Source organism: Elephas maximus, chromosome 10 (genome assembly GCF_024166365.1).
Source record: "Elephas maximus indicus isolate mEleMax1 chromosome 10, mEleMax1 primary haplotype, whole genome shotgun sequence".
Lineage (NCBI taxonomy): Eukaryota > Metazoa > Chordata > Mammalia > Proboscidea > Elephantidae > Elephas > Elephas maximus.
Window position 1 is genome coordinate 76465036 of NC_064828.1, and position 27175 is coordinate 76492210.

The 27175-nt window shown below is 40.1% G+C and overlaps 1 protein-coding gene across 9 annotated transcripts in view; it reads left to right on the top strand.

Moving 5' to 3' along the window:
- Window positions 1-27175, top strand: part of SYNE2 (spectrin repeat containing nuclear envelope protein 2) — a 371421-nt gene that overhangs the window by 315817 nt on the left and 28429 nt on the right. For all 9 annotated transcript variants that reach the window (XM_049899527.1, XM_049899530.1, XM_049899535.1 and 6 more), the window contains 6 exons: window positions 891-1125; window positions 4026-4220; window positions 6558-6683; window positions 10493-10648; window positions 12952-13110; window positions 13888-14054. In XM_049899527.1, coding sequence (XP_049755484.1) covers window positions 891-1125; window positions 4026-4220; window positions 6558-6683; window positions 10493-10648; window positions 12952-13110; window positions 13888-14054 — 1038 coding nt within the window. The remainder of the gene's footprint in view (window positions 1-890; window positions 1126-4025; window positions 4221-6557; window positions 6684-10492; window positions 10649-12951; window positions 13111-13887; window positions 14055-27175) is intronic.

Here is a 27175-nt window from a genome sequence, read left to right on the forward strand (position 1 = left end):
TTAAATATTTCCCCAAACTTTCTGATAGGTTTTTTTTTTTCCTCCGTCTCCACCCATATACCTCTGGTTCTTCTTTCAGCATAATTAAGAAATACAAAGCCCATTTCTTCCTAGATCAGAAGTAATAAATTGAAGCCAGTTCTGGAAGGGTCAGCTAGCTTTGATTTGATCAGTAAGGCAAAATAGGACATTTTTCCATAATTCATAAATGGCCTTTTTTTTTTAAATCATGAGTATTATTTATCTGGAAAAGGAGCCCTGATGGCACAGCAGTTATGCGCTCAGCTGCCAACTGAAAGGTTGGCAGTTTGAACCCATCCGATGGCTCCACTGGAGAAAGACCTGGCGACCTGCTTCTGTGAAGACTACAGCCTAGAAACCCTCTGGGGCACTTCTACTCTGTCACATGGAGTTGCTTGACTCAACAGCACTCAACAACATTTATCTGGGAAAGAACTAGTTGAATAGTTGTAGAAAGCATGCTCTTTATTGCTCAAATTATGTAAAGTACCACCCTCAAGTAATCAGTACCGGCCTGTTCATCCCTTTCCCATTGATCCGTTATCTAGTCTCCCATGCAGTATTTGGTATGTAAAAGCTGCTTCAGTTTGTTTAAGGGAATGATTGCCATGCATGCTGGCAAAACACCAGGTTACATGCTAACATCTTCCACTAGATCTCTTTTCTCTAACTCACACACTGCCCCTGCCCAGAGCTCCCATCATGTGTGAGTTGAATAATGCTCATACTTCAAGGAGTTTTTTCCTTGTAAATTGTGCGGGTAAATAGCAAATCTGAGCTTCTGTTACCCATTGGTGATCATTTTTTCTGTGCATTCACATTACGATTCACTGTAATAATTAACTAGCTAACCCTCTGTTTTTACCAAGGCCGGAGTTTGTTTCGAAATTTACGATGCTGAAGGACCAGTGGCAGAGTGCTGCCCAGAGGGTTCATCAGAGGAAGGGTGACATCGATGTGCTAGTGAGGCAGTGGCAGTACTTCAGCGCCTCTGTAGAGGACTTGCTCCGTTTCCTCACTGACACCAGCCACCTGCTGTCTGTGGTGAGGAGCCAGGATTGCTACAGTCTCTACCAAACAAGGAGTCTGATCCACGAGTTCAAGGTAGGATATACACAGGAGCAGTGTGAACTCTACAGGGTTAGAAAGTGGTCGTTATTTGTAAGATGTTCACACACCTCAGGTTTTATATTTTCTGTGATGTCATAGGAAACCCTGGTGGCATAGTGGTTAAGAGCTATGGCTGCTAACCAAAAGGTCAGCAGTTCAAATCCTCCAGGCGCTCCTTGGAAACCCTATGGGGCAGTTCTACTCTGTCCTATAGGGTCGCTATGAGTTGGAATCGACTGGACGGCAGTGGGTTTGGTTTTTTTGGGTTTGTGATACCTTAGTTAAAGTGTGCTCTCAATGATACGGAAGCAGCTGGGTGGGGTCACCACAGTCCACAGCCTGGTCCTCAGCTTTTTGGGGTCAGAAACCCAAACTTACCCATTTATTCAGAAGTAGTGAGGCTTTCCTGGTTCTTGGGATGAGTAAAGTCAGGATGAGTAATGATGGGTGGGTAGAGTGGGGAAGGAGTGGTGTTCAGGGTGACAGATTCATACCACCCAAGCTCTTAAGGAACTAATATATAAATTGACTACCAGTGTAGTCATTTAAAATGGGAGTCCTGCTTACTCTTGAAGGGCACATTTATTTAGGCAACCAAATTTTCCATCACAAAGTTGCATGGCAGTCATAGCATTAGAATTAGTTGGCTATTCCCAGAGCATGTTTCATTGAGCTATAAACCATTCTTTACCTTAGAGGTATAGCTAAGCCAAACACCACCCTTTTGAAATCCTGTCCTTTCCTCTTTCAGTCATCCAGTCATCAAATAGTGAGTGAGAGCCTGCCTGCTGTGTGCTAGTCACTTGTAAGTGCTGGGTGTATGGTATGGCTTAAGAGAAGATCCTTGCTTCCAAGGAATTTATATCCTAGGGGGATAATTAGAGCAAGCCCTGGTTGCACAGTGGTTAAAGCACTCGGCTCCCAACCAAATGGTCGGCAGTTCGAACCCACTAGATGCTCCGTGTGAGAAAGATGTTGCAGCCTTGGAAACTCTATGAGGCAGTTCTGTTCTGTCCTATAGGGTCACTGTGAGTCAGAATCAACTCATCAGCAGTAGGTTTGGTTTGGTTGGGGACAATCAGCCAAATAAATAAGAAAATAGCAGTTTAAGTGCTGGGAGGACTTGGACAGCTAGTTGCTAGAGCAGCTGGGGCTCCTTGGTCATCATTCTCTGTGGTCTTTCCACATGAAGGCTTCTAGGTAGCTAGACTTCTTACAAGGTGGCTTATGGCTTCATTGGCACATGTCCCAGAACCTTTTTGACCTTTTAGACCTAGCCTCAGAAGCCGTGTATGTCAAACTCTATTGATTAAGGCAGTTATATGTGTGTACTCAAGTTGAAGAGGAGGGGACAGAAGCTCTACCACTTGATGGGCAGTGGCAAGGTTCTGGAAGAGCATATAGGACTGGGAATATTGTTGCAGCAGTTTCTGGAAAAATACAGTCTTCCCTAACCCGTTAGGAGGCTATTTCAGTAGCCTTGGAGAGTTAGTATAGTGGCTTACATAAGAGTCATCCCAGTGAAGATGAAAAAGGGGTATTTTTGTAGGTAGAGTTTACAAGGATTGCTAATGGTTTGGATGTGGTAGGTAAAAGAAAAAGCTAAATCAAGGATGACTCTAGGTTTTTGAATTGAGTATCTTGGTGTGAATAGCATGCTGTTGACCAATTCAGGGAAGGCTGGAAGGGAAACAGGTCTGGTAAGTTTGAGATGGCTATCAAAGCATTGATCTAAGTGGGTATGTTGAGCAGTAGTGTATGTTGGAAGGACAAGTGTGGAGTGGCAGTATGTTCACTGAGTTGCATTTTCTCTTATTTGTGTGCTGCTCCTGAGGACACACTCTGTTTTCCTCCTTTGGATTTAGATTATCTCAAGATTTTTCAGAAATGCATTTGTAAATCAATGCTCTGTTGAATTTTTCTTTTTTTTTAATCAGCTTCCATTTTGGAGAATGCCTACATTATGTCTCCCTTGAGGAATTTAAAGATGGAGGAAACTGTCATAGTTAGAGCAGACAAAATCTATATAATTTTTTTTTTTTCCTGAAACAAATGCTTTGGGAAGTAGGACTCAAAAGATTTTTACTTCATTTTTGTATTGTAAACAACTAAGTCCTCTTTTTAAGAGAAGCCTACATGATATTCCAATGGAATTTTTTAAAGCTAGCCCTTTATTGTATATATTGGTATACATGTTTATATGCCCAGAATAAGGCTTAAATGTTTATTTTGTTTCACCTTTTTTATTTGTTCTCTCCTCTTTTTATACTTGTTTAGCATCATGTGCACGTTCTATCCTTGTGGGTTATGAGTAAGCTATCTCTTGTACCATGATGATAGTGGGTATATGCTCTTAATTTCAGGTCTAATATTCTAGCCATTTTCTTAACACTGTTAGATCCTTCTATCTCATACACTTTTATTCTTTGAAGTACATTTTTCATTGCTCTATGCTTCCAATCATTACACTAACAATCTTGTCTCTTACCAACCAAAACCAAACCCACTGCCGTCGAGTCGATTCTGACTCATAGCGAACCTATAGAACAGGGTAGAACTGCCCCATAGAGTTTCCAAGGAGCTCCTGGTGGATTCAAACTGCCGATCTCTATGGTTAGCAGCCATAGCACTTAACCACTACGCCACCAGGGTTTCCTGTCTCTTACCAGTCCTTGTAAATTAAGAACCCATCATTCGGTAGTACACTTGTCTACTTGATGTAAAACATTAGCCTTTAATGTGAATTGTGTGTGTGTGTGTGTGTGTACACATTCAAACCAGATTTGTCTAATTTATATCACATTTAACATTAAAAAAAAAAAAGCCTCTAAAGGAAATACACACAAACATGCTTTGATCACATCAGAGACTAACACAAATCACTTTTGTTTTAGAATAAAGAAATTTATTTTCGGAGAAGACAAACCGCCTATGCACTAACCTTGGAAGCTGGGGAAAAGTTACTGAGCGTAACTGACCTGGAAACTAAAGAATCAATTGACAAGAAAATCAGACAACTTCAGGACAGCTGGAAGGGTACAGAGCTTCAAGTAGGAGAAATGATTAAACATTTCCAGAGCCTTGTAGAGGTAAGCCCACTGTTTAAATTCATGATACTCAAACGTGGTACATAAAATTTTGCTCACTGAGTGAAAATAGGAATTGATTTTAGGAAATCACAGTATTTTGAGCTTCCCAAGAGAACTCAAGTCCCACTAATGCATGTGAGTCAAGTCGGTTACCTAATGTAAAATAATGATATAGCGTTGGAAAAAGCTCAGTATTAAAGTATATAAATGCTCAAGGTTCTATTTAGGTATTTACTTTTATGAAACAGGAAACGTATTCATGTTCAATGGAAGCTTAATATACAAAATTAGTGTTCTACGTATGGTCTGCTTTTGGGTGCAGTATATGAAAATAAACCGTGTGGAGCAGTTATACTCCATTCTATAGGGTCACTACGAGTTGGAATATACTCAACGGCAGTGGGGTTTATATGAGAATCAGCAGAGTGCTACTTCATTGTTCTGCTATCATCAAAGAACACCTTTTTCCACTTATGTGAATTTCCCAGATAATTTACAATCATACCTTTAGAACCCAAAATGTTTTATTTTGGGATCATTATTAGGAAAATCATTACTGTATTGTAATGCTAAAACACCAAGTTATTGTCAAGGACTCTGAACTGTTTGAACCTACTCTCCACAGCCCTAAACTACTATGCTTTTTAAAGTTCTTATATGGTTTTTATGGGTTTTTCCTTTCTTCTTAACATTAAGCAGTCGATTTTCACTTTTTGTTTCTCCAAGAATGACCACTCCCTCTCTAATCTGCTCTGTGCACCAAAACCAGATAACCAAGCTTGCCAGAGATGTCTTTCTGAATAAAAAATAGATATGTGCTGAGTCCTGGTGGCACAATGGTTGAATCTGTAAGTTGCTTCTTGGAAACCCTATGGGGCAGTTCTACTCTGTCCCATAAGGTTACTATGAGTCAGGATCTACTCGACAGCAACGGGTTTTTTGTTTTTATGTGCTGAGTGAAAGCCTGAGCATCTCTCCTATGAGTAGAGGGCCTGAATCTTCTTTGTTACGTAAACTATGTGAAATTCATTTATTCAGCAAATAGTTGTTGAGAATCTGCTATGTTTAAACCATGATGGTAAATACAATTAACAATTTGGTGAAAGAAATAAGGACACGTAATTTTGCCTCTCTTTTGTTTTCTTCTTGGTTGAGCTCCAGATTGTTGAGTTTCCTAGACAAGTGAACTCCACTTAAGTGAGGCATTACCAGAGAATTGGGCCAATCCAAGTATGCTTAAGTATCAAATGTACTGAAAAATAGAATAGTGTTTTATTTTATGTCTGTCTTTTTATAATGTCAGAAGAAACTTGCCCTAACGAAGCAATTCTAAATGCAGGTGTGAATATGCAGGCAACTATGTAATTGCTCAGTAATGTAAGGTTTGAGGAAAAGAAATGGCATCAAAGAATGATAGTAGAAGTGGAGACTACAGTCTCAGGTCCACTCTCGACTGTGCTGCTCCTTAACCATATATCCTTGGGTCAGTCAGAGCCTCTCTGACCTCAGCTTTCTCATTTTAAATGTGGTAATAATACTTGCCCTGTCTGTCTTCTAAAGTTACTATAATTACAATGACATGTTAAAGTTGAAAATGCTTCGTAAATGGCAAAGTGCTTTAAGTAGAAAGCAGCAGAGAGAACAATAGTGGACAATGGAGAAGTAAAGCTTGAATGTGAAAGGGTCACTAAAGCCTAACTCCTAGAAAGGGGAAGAGAGAGTGTAGGGATGATGTTAGAAAAGAAGGGAATTGCTTGAGTGCCTTTACTCTATGTTGCTATTATAGCATATGCCCATGGACTGTCAGTGATAAACATTAGTCCTTACAGTAGTGTTTTAAAGATGAACTCTTAAAATTAAAATAGATAAAATTAGATAGATCAAGGATATGGAATGGGAGGAAGAAAAATTTCAAAGCAAAGGCCAACCAGTGGTTGACATGAGGCACATGTAAGGCTATAAAGAGGCACTGAGACACCGTGGGTTGCTCTTCTAGACTGCGGTCTGCTCAAGATGGGGAATTGAAGTCCTAGGTGGTGCAAACGATTAACATGCTTGGCTGTTAACTGAAAGTTTGAAGGTTTGGGTCCACCCGGAGGCACCTCAGAAGAAAGGCCTGGTGATTACTTCTGAAAAATCAGCCACTGAAAACCCTATGGAGCACAGTTCTCTGACACACATGGGTCGCCACGAATTGGAATCGACACAGCAACTATTTTTTTTTGCTTTGTAAAAACACATTTAACAGAAAAATTATATAGATTAAATGAGTTTTTCCATTTTGACAGTTCATTCTTAAAGAACAAAGTACTTATTTTTAATACTGTTTTCAAATAGACTTGGGACCAGTGCGAAAAGAAAATCAAGGAGTTGAAAAGCAGGCTGCAAGCTTTAAAGGCAAAAAGTAAAGATCCTCTTCCAGAACTTCATGAGGACCTCCATAAAGAAAAGGAGCTGATTAAGGTATTGAAATCTGAAGTGGTGTTCGAGATAATCACTTAGCTGTTTTCTGAGTACTTGAAGTTTGCCTTTCCATTTCTCTGTTGAAACTGAGTTTTCATGTTCAGTTGGAAAACATTTTTCCTATTTTCGAACATAACATCCTGATCTCTTAAGGAACTGGAATCGATGCTCTTTGAAACCCGTGCGTGGAGATGGAACAAATTGTGCAAAAATTAACTTCTTAGGATCTTAGGGGTTTTATCCTTCAGGGTCTCCTTAATATAAGATGTGGCCTCAGAGATTATTTGAAAGCTGTTCCCTTATCATATGACCTTGTCTTTGAAATGAGAGTAAAGTATGACTAAAGAATTTATTTTTTAGAAGCCGGTAGGTTGGTTTTTTTTTTGCACAAGTAGAACATTTTTATAAAACTTGCCAAATGTATTTTGTCTAATTGATACCACACTGGCAAAAATTCCTAGGTAGGATAGGCCTTTGCAGAAGACAAGGCAAATTTATGGGTAAGAATTTAGACCAAGAAAATTCCCAAAAGCAGGAACTCTCTGCTTCTCTTCCCTGTCTATAGGCTTGATTTACAAAGACATTGAGAGCCTATTGGAATCATCTTTTTCTTACTTCGCTGATTTCAGGGATGGATCAGATTGAAAAATTAGGGTGACATGAGTAGCCTCATACTTCACACTATGTTGGAAATTAGCATTCTTCGCCCTGCATCCTTTTTCTTGATTATAAAAATTTGTAATATGCAAAAAGGCATAATAAATAATCTGACAAGCTGCCATGAACTCATCACCTAACTGAAGAAATAAAACATTACAAATACAGTATACCATCTTCAACCTACTTCCTACACCTGTTCCCCTAGAGATAGCCACCCTTCTGAATTTAGCGTTTAACATTCCTATGCATTTCTTTAGTTCTACTGCATGTATGTGTAGCTCTCAGTGAAGTGTAGAAGTATTGCTTTCCTTGTTTTTAAACTTAATATAAGCAGTACCATACTCTACACCATGTGTAATGTAAATCATGATGATTGTGAGCTATAGCTATTGATACCTGTAACTTCATTCACTCTCACTGCTATGTAGTTTGTATTATATGAGCATAAAACAATTCATATATCCCTTTTCCAGTCACTCAGATGGTCAGGTTCTTTTTTTTTTTTTTAACTTTTGCTTATCTGATAGGTGTGAGATAGTATTGCTTCATAGTTTAATTACTAGTGAATTGAACATTTTTTCATATGTATTGCTCATTCAGGTTTACCCTTCGTAATTGCCTATTTATAGCCTTTACTCATTTTCTGTTGGGCTATTTGTTTTTTTCTTATTGAATTGAAGGAGCTTATTTAAATACTGTTCCCTTGTAGAGTATGTACATTGCAAATGTTCTCTCATTCTAGAGCTTTTCGCCCCTCTTTTTTTCTGGGTGCCTCTGACTGAACAAAATATTTTTTTAAATTTTAATGTCAGTGAATTTGTCAGTATTTTCCTGTATGCTTTGTACTTTTTGTTTCTTTTGGAAAATCCCCATACTAAAGTCATAGAGATAACTTTCCTACATTTCCTTCTGAAAAGTTTTCAAGTTTTGCTTGAAAGCAAATTTGAGGTAGTTTCATTTAAAGGCAGAAGCATGATTTCTGAAATATTTGTACAAGTAGTGATTGTCCTCTGTAGTAGATTTCCACAGTAGAGCTCTCTGTATTTATTGTTTGATTCCTTGCTTTTCTCACTTAGTATTTATGAACATTTTAAAGCTCTTGACACATATTGCCAAATTGCTTTCCTTTTCATCATGCATTTTGGTATCTGAGGATACCATGTAGCAGGCACTGTGGTAGGTGCTGGTGAGCGATGTTGTCATGGTCCCTGCCAGTGTGGAGCTGACAGTCCAGTTTACCAGAGAGACACGTGTTTACCAGATGGCTGTACAATAGGCATAAATGTATATGTGTGTGTGTGTGCAGTGTATGAATAATTAGAAGCTTAATGACTGTCAGTATAGGCATCCCAACATTGTCTGATGGCTCAGGGAAGGCTCCCCAGAGGAAGTTACCTTGTGGCTGAAATCTGAAAGTTTCAGGAGGAATTAACTAAATATATTTGTGGGGCCATCAAGGTGAAGGAGTGAGGAACGGTAATTACAGAAATGCAAATTTAAAGATTAACCAGGAATCACTTCACATATTAAACTTACCCCCAAAATACATAAAACAGAATGCCGAAAAGCATGTAGACACTGTCATTCCTTTGAGGCACAATTTGGTAATATTTCTTAAGAATCATAACAATGTCCATATTCAAAAGTTTTACATCTGTGAATTATCCTTTGAATTGTGAGAAACCAAGTATCCAAACAGAATTGATTTAAACATGCCCATCTGCCATGTAGGCATCGAAGCCAGTATCCCTGACCATGGACAGTCTAAGCTTCCTAGTAACTGATAAAAAAAACTTTGTGTAAAGCCCAGTGGTTTTCTGGGTCTCCTCTAGTTTTTTGTTTTGCCATCAAGTCGATTTCGACTCGTGGCGACCCATTTTAGGGTTGACTCTTTGGAAGTAGATTGCCAGGCCTTTCATCCAAGGCACCTCTGGCTGGACTTTCAATTAGCAGCCAAGGGCATTAACCATGTGCTCCTCCGCAGGACAAGTTTTAAATTAATGAGTGGTATATCTCAGCTTGTGAGCTGCCACTTGTGTGTTATGTAGCTGTTAAAAGTCTTCCACTTCAAATCTGCTCTCATGAACTTTACTGAACTTGCGAAGTTAAAACTAGGTACCAGAAATTTAAAGTAATGCTTTTTCTTCTGATAAAAGATGTTATTTCTTAATCTTCATGCTACCTTTAGAAAGACTTCTTCTAGCCACTCTCTTAAATATAAGTTCTCATTGGCAAGTTGTATAAGAATGGAAGTGTAGCTTCTAAATCTCTGTAAGTTAATCAGAATTAGCACATTGTTGTCGCCGCCTCTCAGACTTCCCTGTGTTGTAAATGGAATATTCTTTCAGATTTTAGTTGACAGGTATGAATGGAGATCCTTAAAATATACCAAAGAATGAAGAATTGTAAAAACAGTAAAAATCTGGGGTATTTTCACACTTTGAGTATTCTGGCTGTTTCCTTAGACCTCTCTGTTGTGAAAGTAATTTCTTGATTAAGTCCTAGAATTCAGAAAGTTTTAATTTGATAAATACTTTGCCTTAAAACGTAAATATTTCTATCACTGGAGAAATTTTTGCTAACCAGTCTCTGGCCAATTATTAGAGAACAACTTATTTTCTCTTCCATTATACTCATTCTTTTCAACAACCAAAACCCCAAAATAAATTATTGCCTTTAAACAGCTGTTTTTGTTATATGATTGCCATAATTGCAATAATGCATTTCTTAGGAGTTTCCAAAAATGGGAAATACCGTAGGCAGCATTTCTGTAGTTTCAGAATTAAAAGTGTGTGTGTGTGTGTGTGTTTAAGGCTGTTTCTCAACTACAAAAATACTTTCCTCTAAATAAAACTAAAGGCCTACCTGACTTTGAAATTGAATTAAGTATAAAAAAAAATCTGACCCACCTGAGGAAATTAGAAATTAAAGTAGAAAAAGAGTTTTCCTTTGAGGAAAAGGTTAGTTAAGAACCAGCCAACCACAACTGCAGAGGCTCCCGGTGAGGTTGTTTCTCATTCAGAAGGTCCCTCCCCTTTCCTGGCCTCCCCTCCCCCAGAGTCCAATCAAAGGATTAGCCAACAGGTTTGGAAACAGCAGCAGTATTTGAGGTGAAGCCTTTTTCTCCCCCTTCTTGTGTTTAAATGCAGGAACTAGAGAAGTCTTTGGCTAACTGGACTGAGAACTTGAGAGAACTTCACACCATGAAGGCTGACCTAACCCAGCACATTCTTGTGGAGGATGTGATGGTTTTGAAAGAGCAAATTGAGCATTTGCACAGACAATGGGAGGACCTCTGCTTAAGAGTAAGTCAGTTAACTGCAGGACAGTTGTTTCAGAGTTTATTGAAATGTCTCCCAAGGCCAGACACAGTAGGAAGGAGCTTAATTTCCTTGAACCGGGAGGCCCTTTGCAGTTGGAGCCCAGGCCGCCGCTGTGCCTTTAGAAGGCAGCAACACAGTTTAGCAGATATGACCCTTTGTTTCTTTAGCGCAGAGTGCTGGAACTTTGCACGGTTTTTTAGTGAGCTTTTTAAAAAATCACCTTAAGTGGGGGAAAAGCTGCAATTATGAGAAGTTGCATGGATTCTGCTCTCTGCCTTGTATGGATTTCAAGTACTGACCAGCATATTACAATCAGGACTCAGGGAAGAAGGTTTAAAAAACCTCTTTATCTCATTTTTGTGAATTAAGGAGAGACAGTATTTAAAAGTTGAAATTCAGACACTTGTGAATGTATTTTAGTAAAGTAAAAAAAGATGGCATTTTCTGCTTCTTGATTTTAGTATTTAATATTCACACTGTGCCCCAATTTTAAATGTTCTTTTAGAATTCTTATTCAAATTTTAATTTAATTAAAAAAAAAATGCTTAGAACATGTGAAAAGTATCCTAAAAGTTAAGGCGGACTCAAAGGCTGAGGCCCACACCGAAAAAACCCGTTGCCATCAAGTCAATTCTGACTCACGGTGACCCTATAGGGACAGAGTAGAACTGCCTCATAGGGTTTCCAAGGCTGTAAATCTTTACAGGGGCAGACTGCCACATCTTTCAGAGCAGCTGGAGTTTGAACCACTGACCTTTCAGTTCGCAGTCGAGTGATTCAACCACTCTGCCACCAGAACGCCTTGGCTGGGGCCCAGATGTTCCTAATTGTTGCCATTATGAAACCAATCAGAATGAAGCTATGCAAACTGCCAGGATTTTTAAAAAGCTGCTCTGGAGAATAGAAACACAATACTTGTTTTGTAGAACTAGTTTTTAAAGCCCTTTTTTAAAAAAAAAAAATACATTTGGTTGTACAAACAGTAGATTTTTTGCCTAACTCTGAAAAGAGCAGAGGTTTTTGTACGTAGCAGGAAAGACTCAAGGAGTTTATCTTTGGTATCCCCATCGGTAAATCGGAATGTTAAACTTTACCAGAGAAACTCAGCTACTCTTTGTAACTCTGAGATTCTAAAGATTTTAAGACCTGGGAGTACTTTTATATGTTTAGAAAGGCTGATTTGCATTCTTTAAGTTTATATTTATGCAAGTTTAAAAAAAAAAAAAATGGAACCCTGTAAGGAGGAGAACCGTTTGCTGATTCACCGAAGGGGTTGGCTATGCTTACTGGGATCTTGGATACTTTGGGGTCAGCCTGCTTGCTGCAGACCAGTATTTGGCCACACTTCCATGGTTTCCACCCAGAGCCGTTGCACATAATGAGAACGTAGATTAAATTTGAGTGATGTGCGTTGTTTTTATTTTGCCTTGTTTTTGAAGCATAACACTAGGACATTTAAGTGACTTTAATTTTCCTGGTCCAGTTGCATTACAAATGTTTGATTTATATTGTGATTTGGATTATAGTTTCTAAATTAAATTGGCAAGACATTGGCCTTGTGTAGGTATAAGGATTAAAGGGGAAGGATTTGGGTCATACAGTTGTAAATTAGCATGTAGTGAACAGTCAGTATGGAGCCCTGGTGGCATGGTGGTTAAAGCACTCAGCTGCTAACCAAAAGGTTAGCGGTTCGAACCCACCCCATCAGCCACTCTGCAGGAGAAAGATGTGGTAGTCTGCTTCTGTAAAGATTTACAGCTTTGGAAACCCTATGGGGCAGTTCTACTCTGTCCTATAGGGTCACTATGAGTCGGAATCGACTCAACAACAGTGGGTTTGGAAGCAGCCAATAAGTGTAAATGAAACAACAATGAACAGAAGGAATTTGGGTGGTGCTTAATGAGAACTGTTCTAACCTTTCCTCTTTCTAATTTTTAATGTGGCATTATAGTTGCCATTGAGTTGGCTCAGGCTCTTGTTGGCCTTAGGTATGACAGAAGGAAACGTTGCCTAGTCCTGAGAAATATGTTAGATAAAACTGAATTTCAATCAGTCACACTTCATTTACAATCTGTGTTGCATTGCTTTTCTTGTCATTGGTCAAAAATGTAAGAAACTTCTGTTGATGTTAATCCCTAGGTATTTAAAAGGCAAAAACATAAAGATTTAAGTCTATAGAGATTCTGGTTAAAATGAAGGAAATTCATATTCCTTTCAATAGGGGATGAAAGATAGAGGGAAAATGTCCGGCTGTACTAAGCTGCCAGATGCATTTTCATTCACAGGTGGCTATGCGCAAACAGGAGATTGAAGACAGACTCAATTCATGGATTGTGTTCAATGAAAAGAATAAAGATTTGTGTGCATGGCTGGTGCAGATGGAAAACAAAGTTCTACAGACAGCCGATATTAGTATTGAAGAAATGATTGAAAAGCTACAGAAGGTAAGCAGGGGTATCCAGGTGGATACAGGTGAGACCACTGGGGAATTCTGTGCCCTCCTCAGCCACAGCCTCAAAGGAATATAAAGTTACAGATAACTTTCTAATAACATTTTAGAACTGTAAAGGGACTCTCTCACTATGTTTAGTGGTGCGAATTCCAGAGATAGGAAGTGTGGGACTGTTAATGGGTGGGTATGCTGGTGTGTACTGAGGAGAGCTGCTTTCTCTTGGTTAGGAAGTCTGGCCAGAGAAGAGGCTCACATCTCCTTGAGCATCATTTCATGCCTCAAGCAAGTTATGGTTTCTCTAGTTGTTATTGTTAAGGAGTGTCAGTCACCAAGGAGAGAGACCAACAACATTGGTACCCATAATTTTGAAATAGTCACTAATCCCCACAGGGAAGTGTGGAAAGAGCATTCTTGCTACAAAGACCCAAAATGCCACTCTGTCAAACCTCAGAAAAGCGCTTACTAATATTAAGCAAATTTAGTTATGCTCCATACTTTAGTCCCCTTCCAAGTAGGTTAGATTAGAAGAGTCTGTGATAGGAAGCCAGGTCTGTGGAATTGAGGGAGTAACTCCTGCCTAACATTTTACACATTTGCCTAGTGGGCTTTGTTTGACTTTTTAGCTATTTACTGAAGAGTTGAACAAACAGGAATGTGAGGATTTTTAAACATTTAAAAAAAATTTCATCAGGCAACTCTGTGTTAGCGGCTGGAGAGAAAATGAATTTTCATCGGTAATAAAGGCTTCATGTTTTGGTGCCTTTGCCAGGATTGCATGGAAGAAATAAACACGTTTAGCGAAAACAAGTTCCAGTTGAAGCAAATGGGAGACCAGCTGATCCAGGCGAGCAACAAGACGAGAGCAGCTGAGATCAATGACAAGCTCAACAAAATTAATGATCGTTGGCAACATCTTTTTGACGTCATTGGATCAAGGTAAGTAATGGCCTAAAATTATTCTTACTCCCTTGATATAGTGGCTATGTCTCAGATCTAGTAGACTGTGTCCAGTCTTCTCTAAGATAGTCTAGCATTTTTATAAACTTACAGATAAAGGCAGAGTTTGATAAAGTTGAGTGGAAATTCTTATTCCTATGTTATTACCACCAAAACCAAATCAGTTGCCATAGGGTGGATGCCAACTCGTGGTGACCCCAGGTATGTCATAGTAGAACTGTGCTCCATAGGGTTTTGAAGCCAGTGGCCTTTCAGAAGCACATTACCAGGTATTTCTTCTGAGGCACCTCTGGGTGGATTTGAACCACCAAACCTTTCCATTAGTAGTTGAGTGTTCAACCATTTGTGCTACCCAGGAACTCCCTACATTGTTGTTGTTGTGTGCCGTCAAGTTGATTCTGACTCATAGCAACCTTATATGACAGAGTAGAACTGGCCCATAGGGTTTTCTAGGCTGTGGACTTTAAGGGAGCAGACCCCCCAGGTCTTTTCCCTGTGGAGCGGCTTGTGGATTCGAACCGCCGACCTTTTGGTTAGCAGCTGAGCACTTAACCATTGCACCCCCAGGGCTCCCCTATATTATTAAAAGATTATATTTTAGTGTAGTCTACTGCAATGTTTTTTTAGCTGAGAGTGTCACATGAAATAGATTAGTTTTAAATGACAATTAATGACTTGATTTGAAAAGAGATCCTTGAGGAGCTATTATTTAGAAATTCTGTCTGCTTTAGGCTTTGCCTGTCCTGCAGATGGGATCGTGCTTGCCTGTTCATGCCTCTGGGTGGCAAATGCAAGTAGATCAGGGCACAGGGTCCTGGGTGAGTGTGTGCCAGCATGCCAGTTACCTGATGGGCATCTTATTAGAAGGTGTGGACATGGGAAGCATGGATGTTACTACACATCAAAGCTGTATCCTCCAGTGCAATTTTATCGGAAATAAAGCTGGTAATTTTATCTCCCTTCACAAAATAATGGTGATGACGCCCCAAACTTTTAAATGTGTTCTGTCTTCAAATTTTCTGACAATAAATCCCCAACCAAAGTATTTTTCAATTGCAACCTGGCATACAAAGAACAGTCACTAAGCTGTTGGACCACTAATGCAGCTTTGTGTTTCCACTGGCCAAGAGAGTCTTTTACATAACCGATGTTTGAACATACTTGTAATGTGGGCTATACAGGAGAGACTGTAAAGTGAATGAAGAATTGGGGAGTAATGAAAATAAGATACTCCTTATAACTTGGCATTTCCTTTACTGCATTGTTTACTGGAACCATAAATGAACCTGATTCGATCAGCAACGGCCGGGGGCTAAGTGCTCTGAGAATTTACAGGCAGGAAGTAAGATGAGTCAATTACATTAATGGGAGCAGACATCTGAGCAGCTCTAAAGCCAAGTGGTCTGAATGGGGTGGGGCTGGGGATTAGGAAAAGCTTTACAGAAGAGTAGCAATCCCGGCTGGTCCTGAATGAGGGGTTGGGATTCTTGACAGTTACTGGGGGCAGAGGGGAGAGACATATGGTATAATGAGCAAAAACGCATATAGGTAGAGCCGTGTAGATGCCATTCAGAAAATGACAATAAGCCCCACTGGCTCAAGTGTAAGAGATGAAGCTAGAAAAATAGGTTAGGCCAAGATCGTAAATGTAGGCTAAATATTTGGCCTCCTAAATAAAGTCTCAGTCCTTCATGGCTTTTTAGCAATGAAACCAAATATAAGGGTGATTTGGCTGGCAGCACAGGCTGAGTTGGATCTAACGTCTGTCCACTGCCAATTGAAAACGAAAAAAAAAATGTGCAGAAATCCATGGGCAGTAAACCAAGTAAGGGTTAAGAACAGGAGCAGTTTATTTAATAGGCAAGATAAGAACAGTGCTTATTGCTTACCAGATCATCTGTGAAATTGTTCACTACATGTTAGTAAGTAAGCACAAGTAAGCCCATGCTTACCTTGCTGACTGGGTCATCCATCCCTGTCAGGGATTTTAAATTTGAAAAGAGGCTTTGATTCTGTAGGAAGGTGCTGTGGGGTTGGGAGAGAGACAGAAGCCAGCCATACCTAGAAGCAGAATCTTTGATGTGGTGAAAAAATGTGAAATGGTTCACTACAAATGATCTGGTAAGCAAGGTAAACACTGTGCTTACCTTGCCTATTGAATAATCCACTCCTGGTTCAGAACACAGGTTTTGAAAGCCAGTCCTGACTCTGTCGCTTACTCACCATGGAAGCTTGCGTATGTGATTTAACCTTTCTAAGCCTCAGTTTCCAAATCTGCAAAGTGTGTCTTGCAACATTGCTTACTTCAGGCCTCTATGAAGATGAACGATGTCTAACGCACATTTGGCACAGGGCCAGCATACAGGAACCAGCGTTTATTGTGTGGTTATTATCACTGTATTTCTGTAAGATGACTAAGTAGCATGTTTGCTAAAACGAAGAGGATTCCCTCAGTTGTCCTTCCATGAAGCCAGTTATCTTTGACTCTTAGAACAGTGCTTCAGATATTTGTTGAAATGAATGGACGTACCAGTGCATAAGAATAAATGTTGGGTCATTTGTACCTAGAATGTCTTTATCATCATTGTCTTTATATCTTAAGGACCTCTTGGGCACCTAGCACTAATCAGGGCATGATGATATTGCACCTGTTCATGGATTGTTCAGAAGCAAGATCTATATTATGCATCCTGAAGATCAGAGTAACAGTCTCTTCTACTTCTTTTTTGTTGTTGTTGTTGTTGAAAATATACACAGCAAAACATATACCCATTCAACAATTGCTACATGTATAAATTCAATGACATTGGTTACATTGTTCACATTGTGTCACCGTTCTTGCTACCTCTTCCCAAATTATTTCACCTTAGATTCACTGTCCCCTATACTTCTCCTCTGAGCTTTAGAGTTACTGTTGTCAATTTGATCTCATATAGATAATTCTTTAAAAGACAACAGTCTATTCTTAATTATTCATGCTCTGGTTATATTACTTCAGAGTATAACAGGCTGTTTGCATTTTTCCCTACCTTTCTGGCTGCCTGTCTTCAGCCATTTTCTTGGTGGGAAGGAGATATAGCAGCAGGTGAACTTACACTGATCCTTTTAGAAGACGCTCTTGGCAAAATAAGGAATTGAAATAATAGGAAATAAATTGATTGCTGACTATGTTAACAGTGTGCTTTTTATGTATGATTTCACTTAATCTTCATTGTAATTCTGAAAGGTAGATATCATTATCCCACTTTACAGATGAGGTAACTGAGGCATTTAAGCAACTTGCCTACAGTTACATAACTAGCACATGACACAACCAGGATTTCAACTTACACAGTTGTCTCACCTCCCCGCTACTCTAGATCCTTCTGGTTTGTTACAATGAAGTGAGTAGAACATAGTGAGAGAATGTTATTGGGTGCCATCAAGTCAATTTCGACTCATAGCGACCCCATGTAATAGAGTAGAACTGCGCTATAGGGTTTTCTAGACTGTAATCTTTATGGGAACACATCGCCAGGTCTTTCTCCCACAGAGCCTCTGGGTGGGTTCAAACCACCAATCTTTTGGTTAGCAGCCAATTGCTTAACTAACCATTGTGCCCCTTTCAAAATTGAGGAATTTGGAAAGAATAAACGTCTCCCGCCTTAAAGTAAAGGTCAGGCTGAGATAGATGGCAGGGAGTCTAGGGAGCTCGTAGTTGAGGTTACCCTTCAGGTGACTTAAGGCAGCGAGTTTAGACCCTCCACAAATCAGCCTCACTCAGGATCAGCTCCTTGGCTAATCCTTTACACTGATCTCACCCTTGGCATTGTACAAAGGCATCACCATCAGGGAAGGGAGAGGCCGGGAGCAGACTACAGAGTTTATATTTGAGCAGGGCCAGCAACAACCTGAAGCTGTGTAGAGTACCTAATAATCTCATATGCCCACAAAATTTTGAACACTGTTTAACTTTATCCATCCTGCTCACAGTGTTTTGCTACTTGACACTGTGGCAAGGTAGACATCTCTTGCTTAAATAAGTAAGATTCAGGGAGGGAGAGATCCTACCCAGGTACCTGACCTCACGATTTCAAAATTTTAACTGCAAGCCTTTAACTTCAAGCCTTAGACTGGTGTTCAGAAGATAAAGGTTGATTTGAAGTCCAAAACTTCAATAAACCGAATTTAATTCACTGGGGGACAGGGAGAACCTATTATTTTGGGGCTTGTTCTCAGCAAAAATAGAGGCAAATTTCAAAAGAATTAATAAAACATGGAGCACAAACTAACTTAAAAACACATTAAATGTCTGATTATTTCAGACAGTAGGCGCCATTATGGTTTAGTAGCAGAGGGACTCAGGCCCATCACGTGTATTACATTTAATTATTACAACCACCCTGCAAGGCCGGTATGATCCCCCATTTCACAGTAGGGAAACTGTGGCTCACAGAGGATAAATAGCTTACCCAAGGTCAGTGGCTACCCTGTGCAGGGCAGGGACCAGAGCCTAGGTCTGTCCGCTCCACTAAGTGATGCATCTCAAAGAGTATTTGGCTCTCTTGAGGCCTTGGCTTTTAAAAATAGTTTATCAGAATTTTTTAAAAAGTTGAGTTCAATGTAGAATTCACTGTCTGCTCTTGCTCAGTGGTTCTTAAACTTAAATATACACCAGAATCACCTGAAGGGCTCCTGAGACCATGGAGAGCTGGGCCCCAGCCTCAGAGCTTCTGACTCAGTAGATCTGGCCTAGAGCCAAGAATGGGCATTTCTAACAAGCTCCCAGGTGGTGCCGATGGTGTGTGGCTGTGAAACACACTTTGAAAACCCCTGCTGTACAGTGAGCAGCATGGTGAAGTGATACTGTGTTATACCAAGAGTCACAAATCCTGGATCTGCCAATGACCGTGAACAGGTTTTATAGCCTCTGTGAGCATGTTTCCTTGTTGATAAGCTCCACCAGCCATGCTTCTTCCCTCCCTCCCTCCCTTTGTGGATGTGAGGACTGAGACCCTGGTTGAGAAAGCACGAGGAAAGCTGAGTCAGTATGCACATACATACGGTATTAGCCCCTGGCTCAGTTCAGTGTGGGGTATGATAAACATGGGCAAATGAGGAGTTTTTCTCTTCCTCCAAAGAGAAGGGGACTTAGATCAAAATCACTGTTTTTTCTCCTACTTGTAAAATGTTCTTCAGCTTGTTTAAAATCCTTAAAGGAGAGAACCTGAAGGGTTCATTTTCTGAAGTAAGCTCATCAAAACCAAAAAACCAAGTTGATTCCAACTCAGCAACCATATAGGACAGGGTAGAACTGTCCCATAGGGTTTCCAAGGAGCAGCTGGTGATTCAAACTGCCAACCTTTTGGTTAGCAGCCAAGCTCTTAAACGCTGTACCATCAAGGCCCCAAGCTCCTCAAAGAAAGGGGGAAAGCCCTAAGTCAGTTTAATGTTGATTTCCTCCCATGAGGTTGCATAGGCACTGGTGTCAGCATTAAAATTCACATCATGGGTGTACCAGTGGAGACAAACTGAGTTGCTGTGGGAGTTTTTAGCAATTTTTCTGGCCCTTGGACAGTTTCTAACATTTGTGATTCCTGAACTCATTAAGAAAAAGAAAAAACCCACTGCCATGGAATCGATTCCAATTCATAGCAACTCTATAGGACAGAATAGAACTGCCTCTTCACCATGTATTTTTTGGTGGATGGTATGACTATCTAGAACCTAATCTCATTTGATAACAGGAAATATCGATTATATTCTCCCAGGTTTATTTGGTTTACCTGTGTTTTATTGACTATATAAAGACATTCGACTATGTCAATCGTTAACAAATTATGGATAATATTTTGAAAAATGGGAATTCCAGAACACTTAATTGTGCTCATAAGGACCTGTACATAGATTAAAAGGCAGTTGTTCGAAAAGAACAAAGGCACACTGCGTGGTTTAAAGTCAGGAAAGGTGTGCATCAGGGTTGAATTCTTTCCCCATACCTATTCAATCTGTATGCTGAGCAAATAATCTGAGAAGCTGGACTGTATGAAGAAGAATGGGGCAACAGGATTGGAGGAAGACTCATTAACAACCTGCGTTATGCAGGTGGCACAAGCTTGCTTGCTGGAAGTAAAGAGGACTTGAAGCACTTACTGATGAAGATCAAAGACCACAGCCTTCAGTATGGATTATACGTCAACATAAAGAAAATAAAAGCAATAAGCAACATTACGATAAACGGAGAAAAGACTGAAATTGTCAAGGATTTCATTTTACTTGGATCCACGGTCAACGCCCACAGAAACAGCAGCCAAGATATCAAATGACATATTGTATTGGGCAAATCTGCTGCAAAAGACCTCTTTAAAGTGCTGACAGGCAAAGATGTCACTTTGAGGGCTAGGGTGTGCCTGACCAAAGCCATGGTGTTTTCAGTTGCTTCATATGTGCACAAAAGCTGGACAATGAGTATAAGGAAGACCAAAAAAGAATCGATGCCTTTGAATTATGGTGTTGGTGGAGAATATTGAATATACCATGAATATACCAATATGCCAGAAGAATGAACAAGTCTGTCTTGGAATAAGTACAGCCAGAGTCCCCCTTGGAAGCAAGGATGGCAGGACTTCACCTCACATCCTTTGGATGTGTTATCAGGAGGGACGAGACCCTGGAGAAGAATATTATGCTTGATAAGATAGAGGGTCAGCAAAAAAGAGGAAGATCCTCAGTGAGATGGATTGACGCAGTGGCTACAACAGTGGAGTCAAACATAGCAACAATTGTGAGGATGGCGCAGGACCAGGCAGTGTTTCACTGTGTTGTACAGAGGGTCACTATGAGTTGGAACTGACTCGGTGGCACCTGACAACAACAGGCTTACTTGAGAATTTAAATGAAGAGGTAACTTTTTTTTTTAATTGTACCTATTAATTCCCTCTCTTCCCTGTGTTTCTAAGATGGTATCTTTGAAAAGTGACCCAGCAAATACTGAATGCAGAAGAGACAACTAAATTACAAAAATTGTTTTTCACAACTGCCAATATGTGCCATCTTCTGTTTTGGAGAAAGTTAGGTTACCTATTAAAAACAGTTTAGGCATAGTAGTTGAGTGAAGGACCAAAAGATGCAAAGTTACCTTACTTCAGCCTCCACATACCAAAGGGTCCCTGGATATCATCCCCTCAATGGGACTGATGCCAGAGAAGGGCTCAGCCTGCCACATAATCTCATCTACGTCTACCCTTGATTTTAAAGACACAGTAGTTGAATTCCTTAAAAATGCATCTACTTTTGTTTCCAAGCACCCCCTTCTCCGTTTTATGAATCAGAACCTTAGCTGTGGGTTGTACAACATGATGTCCATAATCAATGTCACAGAATTGTACATGTAAAATTGTTGAATTGGCAAAATGTTTTGTTATACTTTTACCACAATTAAAAACTTAGCTGTGTCCTATGGGGAAGTAACCCTGTGGCCTCTGATCCATCCATGTCTTTAGCAAGTCTCTCTGGCAGATTGTGCATCTCAGTGGAACCTCTGCAGAGACATGGGCGTGGGGGGTGGCTCTTATTTTTTTTAATTGTGGTAAAAAATGTGTAACAAAAAAATTTCCCATTTTAACCAGTTTTAAACATACAGTTAAGTGACATTAATTATGTTCACCATCTTGTGCAGCTATTACCACTATTTCCAAGTTTTTCATCACCCTAAACAGAAACTCAGAATGTGGGCTGTTTTTGAGCACATGTGAATGGTCTGGTCAAAGCTTTCAGTGCCTAAAACAGATGAGATAACTAAGTAGAAAGATGCCCCAGAACGTTCACAGTAGTTACCTCTTAGTGTTGGAATCCTTAGTGATTTTAATTTTCCTTTTGCTGATCTATATTTTCTAAATGATCACTGTGAAAAAAGAAACATGGAGAATTTTTTGTTTTCATTAAAAAAAAAAAAAAAAGCCATGAACATTGTTACCTTTCTTCTTCATTTCTCTTTGGTGAGAAACATCATTAACAGAGTTGTCCTTAAGCCAACATCATGAAGGAGGGACTTACTCAGACACGCCACCATATGGCCCCAGGATGGGTCTTTTCTTATTTAACTAGATTGTGCTCTCGCTGTAAGAAGTATGAAGTCCTTGCAAAGAAGCTTTTAACGAAGATTAATTTTCACGTTTCACCTGCCTACATGAAAAACCCACCTATTTTATAGTAATAGCAATGAAAACGTCATTTAAACTCAGCGGCTATTACCATGGCAACTGTGTGTTCAGATTGTTTTTCATCCCTTCCAGAATGGGCACGGAGATGTGTGCCTTTTTAAACTGATAAAGAGTTTTTCCTTGCGCTTCTTTTATCTGTAGTTTCTCAAGGTTGTTTTAGAAGACCAAACAATGCTGCTAGTCATAAAGTTGACTTGTTCTGGTCTTAGCAGTTTGCCTGATTCAGTAAGACTGTAGGATTTAGAGATTTGAACACAGGGAGAGACAGATGTGAGGTCTTTCCTTCCCCCTTCCAGTTTCCTTTCCATCAGCTGATGGTTCCACCTCTGTAACGGGTGGCTGCTGCTCCTGGGCCCTGGTGGAAGGCCTTCCTGATGGTCAGGGAGTTCCCCCAAGCAGGGAGCAGCCATCGGTGGGCTAATGAATGAGCAGGCAGCAGCGTAATGTTGACCATCAGACAAGTCCAGTTTATTGAGTCCCAGAGGTTCATATCTAGCAGATCACAGGGATGACCAATGTGTTGATCAGATACTGCATTTTGGGAGAGCTATTTCCAAATCTAGACTACTGATTTCACTGATACTGAATGCATTTGCTGTGTTTCGAGGGAAGGATGTAATAATGATTAAATGTTGGACTTTGGTGGCCCATGAGAAATAATTGAGGTTGTCACGCCTCAAAATAAGGCTGGTAAAAAAAAAAAAAAAAGGCTGGTAGTGAACATAAAATGGGCTTGACACAAACAGGGCAGTGTTCTGGTAAGCAGAGCCCTGCAGACTTACACAGAGAAAACCAAGGTTGGAGGTTAAAGAGGATTTTTCAGATACTGACATTACGGTAAACAAATTACAAATTTTCTTTCTCTGCAAAGTCTTGAACTTCATTTGTACTGGAAGATAGTTTTCTACAACAAACAGGGATGGACTCAATGAATTCTCTGTCCCTTTTTTTCCTAATACACAGGACTAAAAAGGCAGAGAAGAAAACCCACATGGGGCAATTTCTTCGTTAGGAGGACGAAAGGAAGGCATTGCCTATTGGATTAGGGGCTTCAGATTTCACTGTTTCTTTTAAACCTGAAGTAGAGAAATTTAATTTGAGGACAGAAATCCTCTTTTCCATGCCCCGAATCTAAATTTCTCTTCCCCTTAGTTTATAGCGCTTCATAAATAACCTATACCCAAGATAACACTGTGACTTTTTTCCTCTCAGCATTGCATAGCGTCACAACAAAGACTGTGTGTGTGTGTGTGTCTGTGTGTGTCTGTGTGTGTGTGTGTGTGTGTGTGTGTGTGTGTGTGGAAATAGCTTGAGATATTTGTTTATTGGAAGGGAGAAAACAGATTAAAAATTGCAGCTAGCAGAGAAGAAGGTCTCTTTCTTTCCTACCAGCATTGCTTTGTGAGGGAGCCAGGACCTACGAGGAGCCTTCAGGAGGGAGGCCCGGAGCTTGTCTGCCTCCGTGGAAGATGCTGAACCAGTGAATGAAGAGGGCACGCTGGGGAGGAGGGGGCAGGGAGGGGTTACCTCGTCCCTGGGAGGTGGATGTGCAGCCGGGAACTTGGAGCTTTCGCTTTAACATAAGGAATGATTTTTTCTCATAAACAGTAAGTGCCATTTCAGTAATCAGCTCTGCATATGGCCGAGATGACGGCTGCTGCTGTTCTCTGCTACTTCTCTTGCTCTCTTGTTTTGGTTACAATAGAAATGACCGATGAGATGGTGGCTGTGGAGTGTGTGTGTGTGCGTGTGTGCATGTGTGTGTGTGTGTTCGGCTTTCGGGGGATGGGTCCTCTTCCAGTGTCAGCATGTGTGTGGTGTCTGCAGTCTGGCTTGCCAAGCAGGAGAGAGAGGTGATTATGCCGTGTGGAAAATGGAAGTCCTCCGGCAACATAAATGCTTCAAAGAGGCGATTAGCTCGCATGCATTGTAATGTCCATGCCCTCAAAGTAACTGATTATCTTTGCATAAAGATGTTCACTCGTTTAAAAAGATGCAATTGTGCAGAATTTGTAGTGTTTTTAGCCACAGGCAGCTGCCCACAGAATTGCCTATCTATTTATTTCAAACACAAATTCATATACTTCAACCATCTCAATTTTCCTTAGTGTTTTTTAAGTTAGGCTGTCCATATTGGAATAGGATTTTTTTTTTTTTAACTCTTGCTGATCTAGGGTTCTTACAATTTAATTATAGATTCTTCAGCATGTAGAGAATAGGACTCAAAGGTAATACATGAATTTGACATTGAAAGCTTCTACCACATATAAGGTTTATGCTTGATATACAACGAGACTAGTTCTGGCTTGATTGTGTTTATTTGTTTTGGAGGGAGAGCAGGGTTCATAAGTGTTGTATTCTCATCCACCACTAGTTAAAAATAAAAGGAAAACTTCATTCATCTTGTTTCTTCTCTATATTTCTACCCATAATCCCTGCAAAAGAGCTATTCTGATTTGTGGCTACTTTTAGGCATAATTTCTTAATTTTGTTTGCTTTCATAGAAAAATGTTTTGAGTTTTTGTTCAGGTCTTCTACTATTTACGTCTACTTACTTTCGTGACCTCCTACCTACAGGAAAAAAAAAAATAGTCTACACAGGTGACTGCTTTGTACCTGAGATTTTTGTTTAGGCAATCCTCAGAACTGGGCTCCAATTCAGGAAATCATGCCTGTTTTTTTTTTTTTTTTCCTGAAGAAATGTTATGTGTTGAAATACGTACATGAGAAATGTGGGAGTGCCTGGGCCAAAACAGGGCAATTGTTCAAGTGCAGAGATTGTGAGCCCCATAAACAAGCGGCTCAGGTGGTTGATGTCATGCAGTACTGAGGTAGTTTCCCTGTGCCAACAGTTAGGCTTCTGGATAGGTTTCCTTGTTTCCCAATGTTAACTCGAGATTTAAATTTTTCCAAGAGCAAATATTAATGAGGCCAAACATGGAGGCCAGTTGCCTGGATTGGCAGATGACACCCACTTCCTGACCTGGGAAAGATGATAATTAGATTACAATGTCTGTACGGAACAGAATGTTACACATTCAGCGATACATCTGACAGTTCCTAGAGTAAGTTGGCACAGGATTATCTGAGAAACATTTGTATTACCGTGCATTTTGGGTACCATGCTTTCAGTCAGAGATTGTAACATAAAAATAGATTAAATATGGACAGGATGAGTGTTTTGTAACTTCTTGGTGACCTTCCTTTCTTTCCCACCTTCTTTCCCTTCCACTTTAATTGGCCCTAAGGAGGTCTGTTGTTGCAGTGGTTAGGCACCCGACTGCGAACCAAAAAGTTGTCAGTTCAAACCCATCAGCCATGCCATGGGAGAAAGATACAGCAGTCTGCTCTGTAAAAGATTTAAAAAAACGAAAATCCATTGCCATCAACTCGATTTTGACTCATGGTGACCCTATAGGACAGAGTAGAAATGCCTCAGAGGGTTTCCAAGGACCAGCCAGTGGATTCAAGCTGCTGACCTTTTTATTAGCGCCGAGCTCTTAACCACTACGACACCAGGGCCCCATGTAAAGTTTACAGTCTTGGAAACCCTACGGGGCAGTTCTCCTGTGTCCTATAGGGTCAATATGCGTCGGAATCGACTCAGCGGCAACAGGTTTGGTTTTGGTATCCCCATGATTTGTTTGCTTGCTTGCTTGTTTGTTTGGGTAGTGATAGGGTTTTTTCTAGACTTATCAACATTGCTGTAATATTTATTACTCTTCTTTTCTGGAGCTTTTAAGATAGAGATATTTTAATAAAAATGAAACTTTCACTGCCATGATTTCTACAGATTTATAAACAACTTTTTATCTCATGTAAGCCCCACGCCAAGCCTGTTAACCATTAGGAGACCAAGGCTTAGTAATTCCCTTGCCGCAGATAGAGCCAAGGTTTGGGAGCATGTGAGGCTTGTGGTATGATAGCACATTGTTTGTGGCAAGATGGCACCAAGCTACTCTAGGTCTTTAGCTCTTTAGTATATAACAGGGCCAGCTCTTTAGTATATAACAGGGCCACCTCTTTTGTACAGAAGACGAATTAAATTCCCTCAGAAAGTGTAAGTGAGCATCATTTATTCATTCAGTACTTACTTATTGAGTACTTACTGTGTACATTGGTGGCATCTAAATTAGATCATAAGCTCTCTGAAAGTAAGACCAGTGTTCCAGTTATCATTGAATTCCCAAGGTCAGTAAAGAGCTCAGGACAGAACAAGTGGTTAAATGTTTATTAAAAGAAAATCATGGAGGGAAAATATTTGGCACCATGTCTGAGCTTTCTGGCATCCACTCCCCTCCAGACTAAGAGCTCCAAAATGCAGTACATGATGTATGGGCTCCTGCCCCACAGTGTATACAAGAGCCATGAGTCTAGACTTCTGATCAGGATTCCTGATTGGCCCTGTACCTCTAATATGTGCATGTTATGTTATGCAAGTTTAAATAAGATGCCTTGAGGATAGCACTTAAGGACCGCTGCAGACCAGACTGCACATGTTAAAGTTCTGCTTCTGCCATTTAATGGCCTTGTGACAACGGGCAAGTTATTTAGTCCCTGTGCCTCAGTTTGTTCATGCGTCAAATGGGGATAATCATAATTGTAAGGCATACCCAATGTAGAAATTTAAAAAGAACAGCGTAGAAATCGAAAGCCTACTATTTTATCCCACACCCAAAGGTTTGTCCTGAGTAGCCCACTGTGGACACTGCTGGTCTGGGGCACCACCATCCTGGAAAAGCCAAATAAATTATTGGTCCACCTTCCCTGTACTTTCCTCTCTGCCTGTAGCACACCTAACCCCTGGGATTTACAGGATTCAAGATCTGTACATCGCTGTATTTTTGTACCTAGGTTATTCTGTTGCTTCTTGGCTCCCTTCATTTAAAAATCTGGATT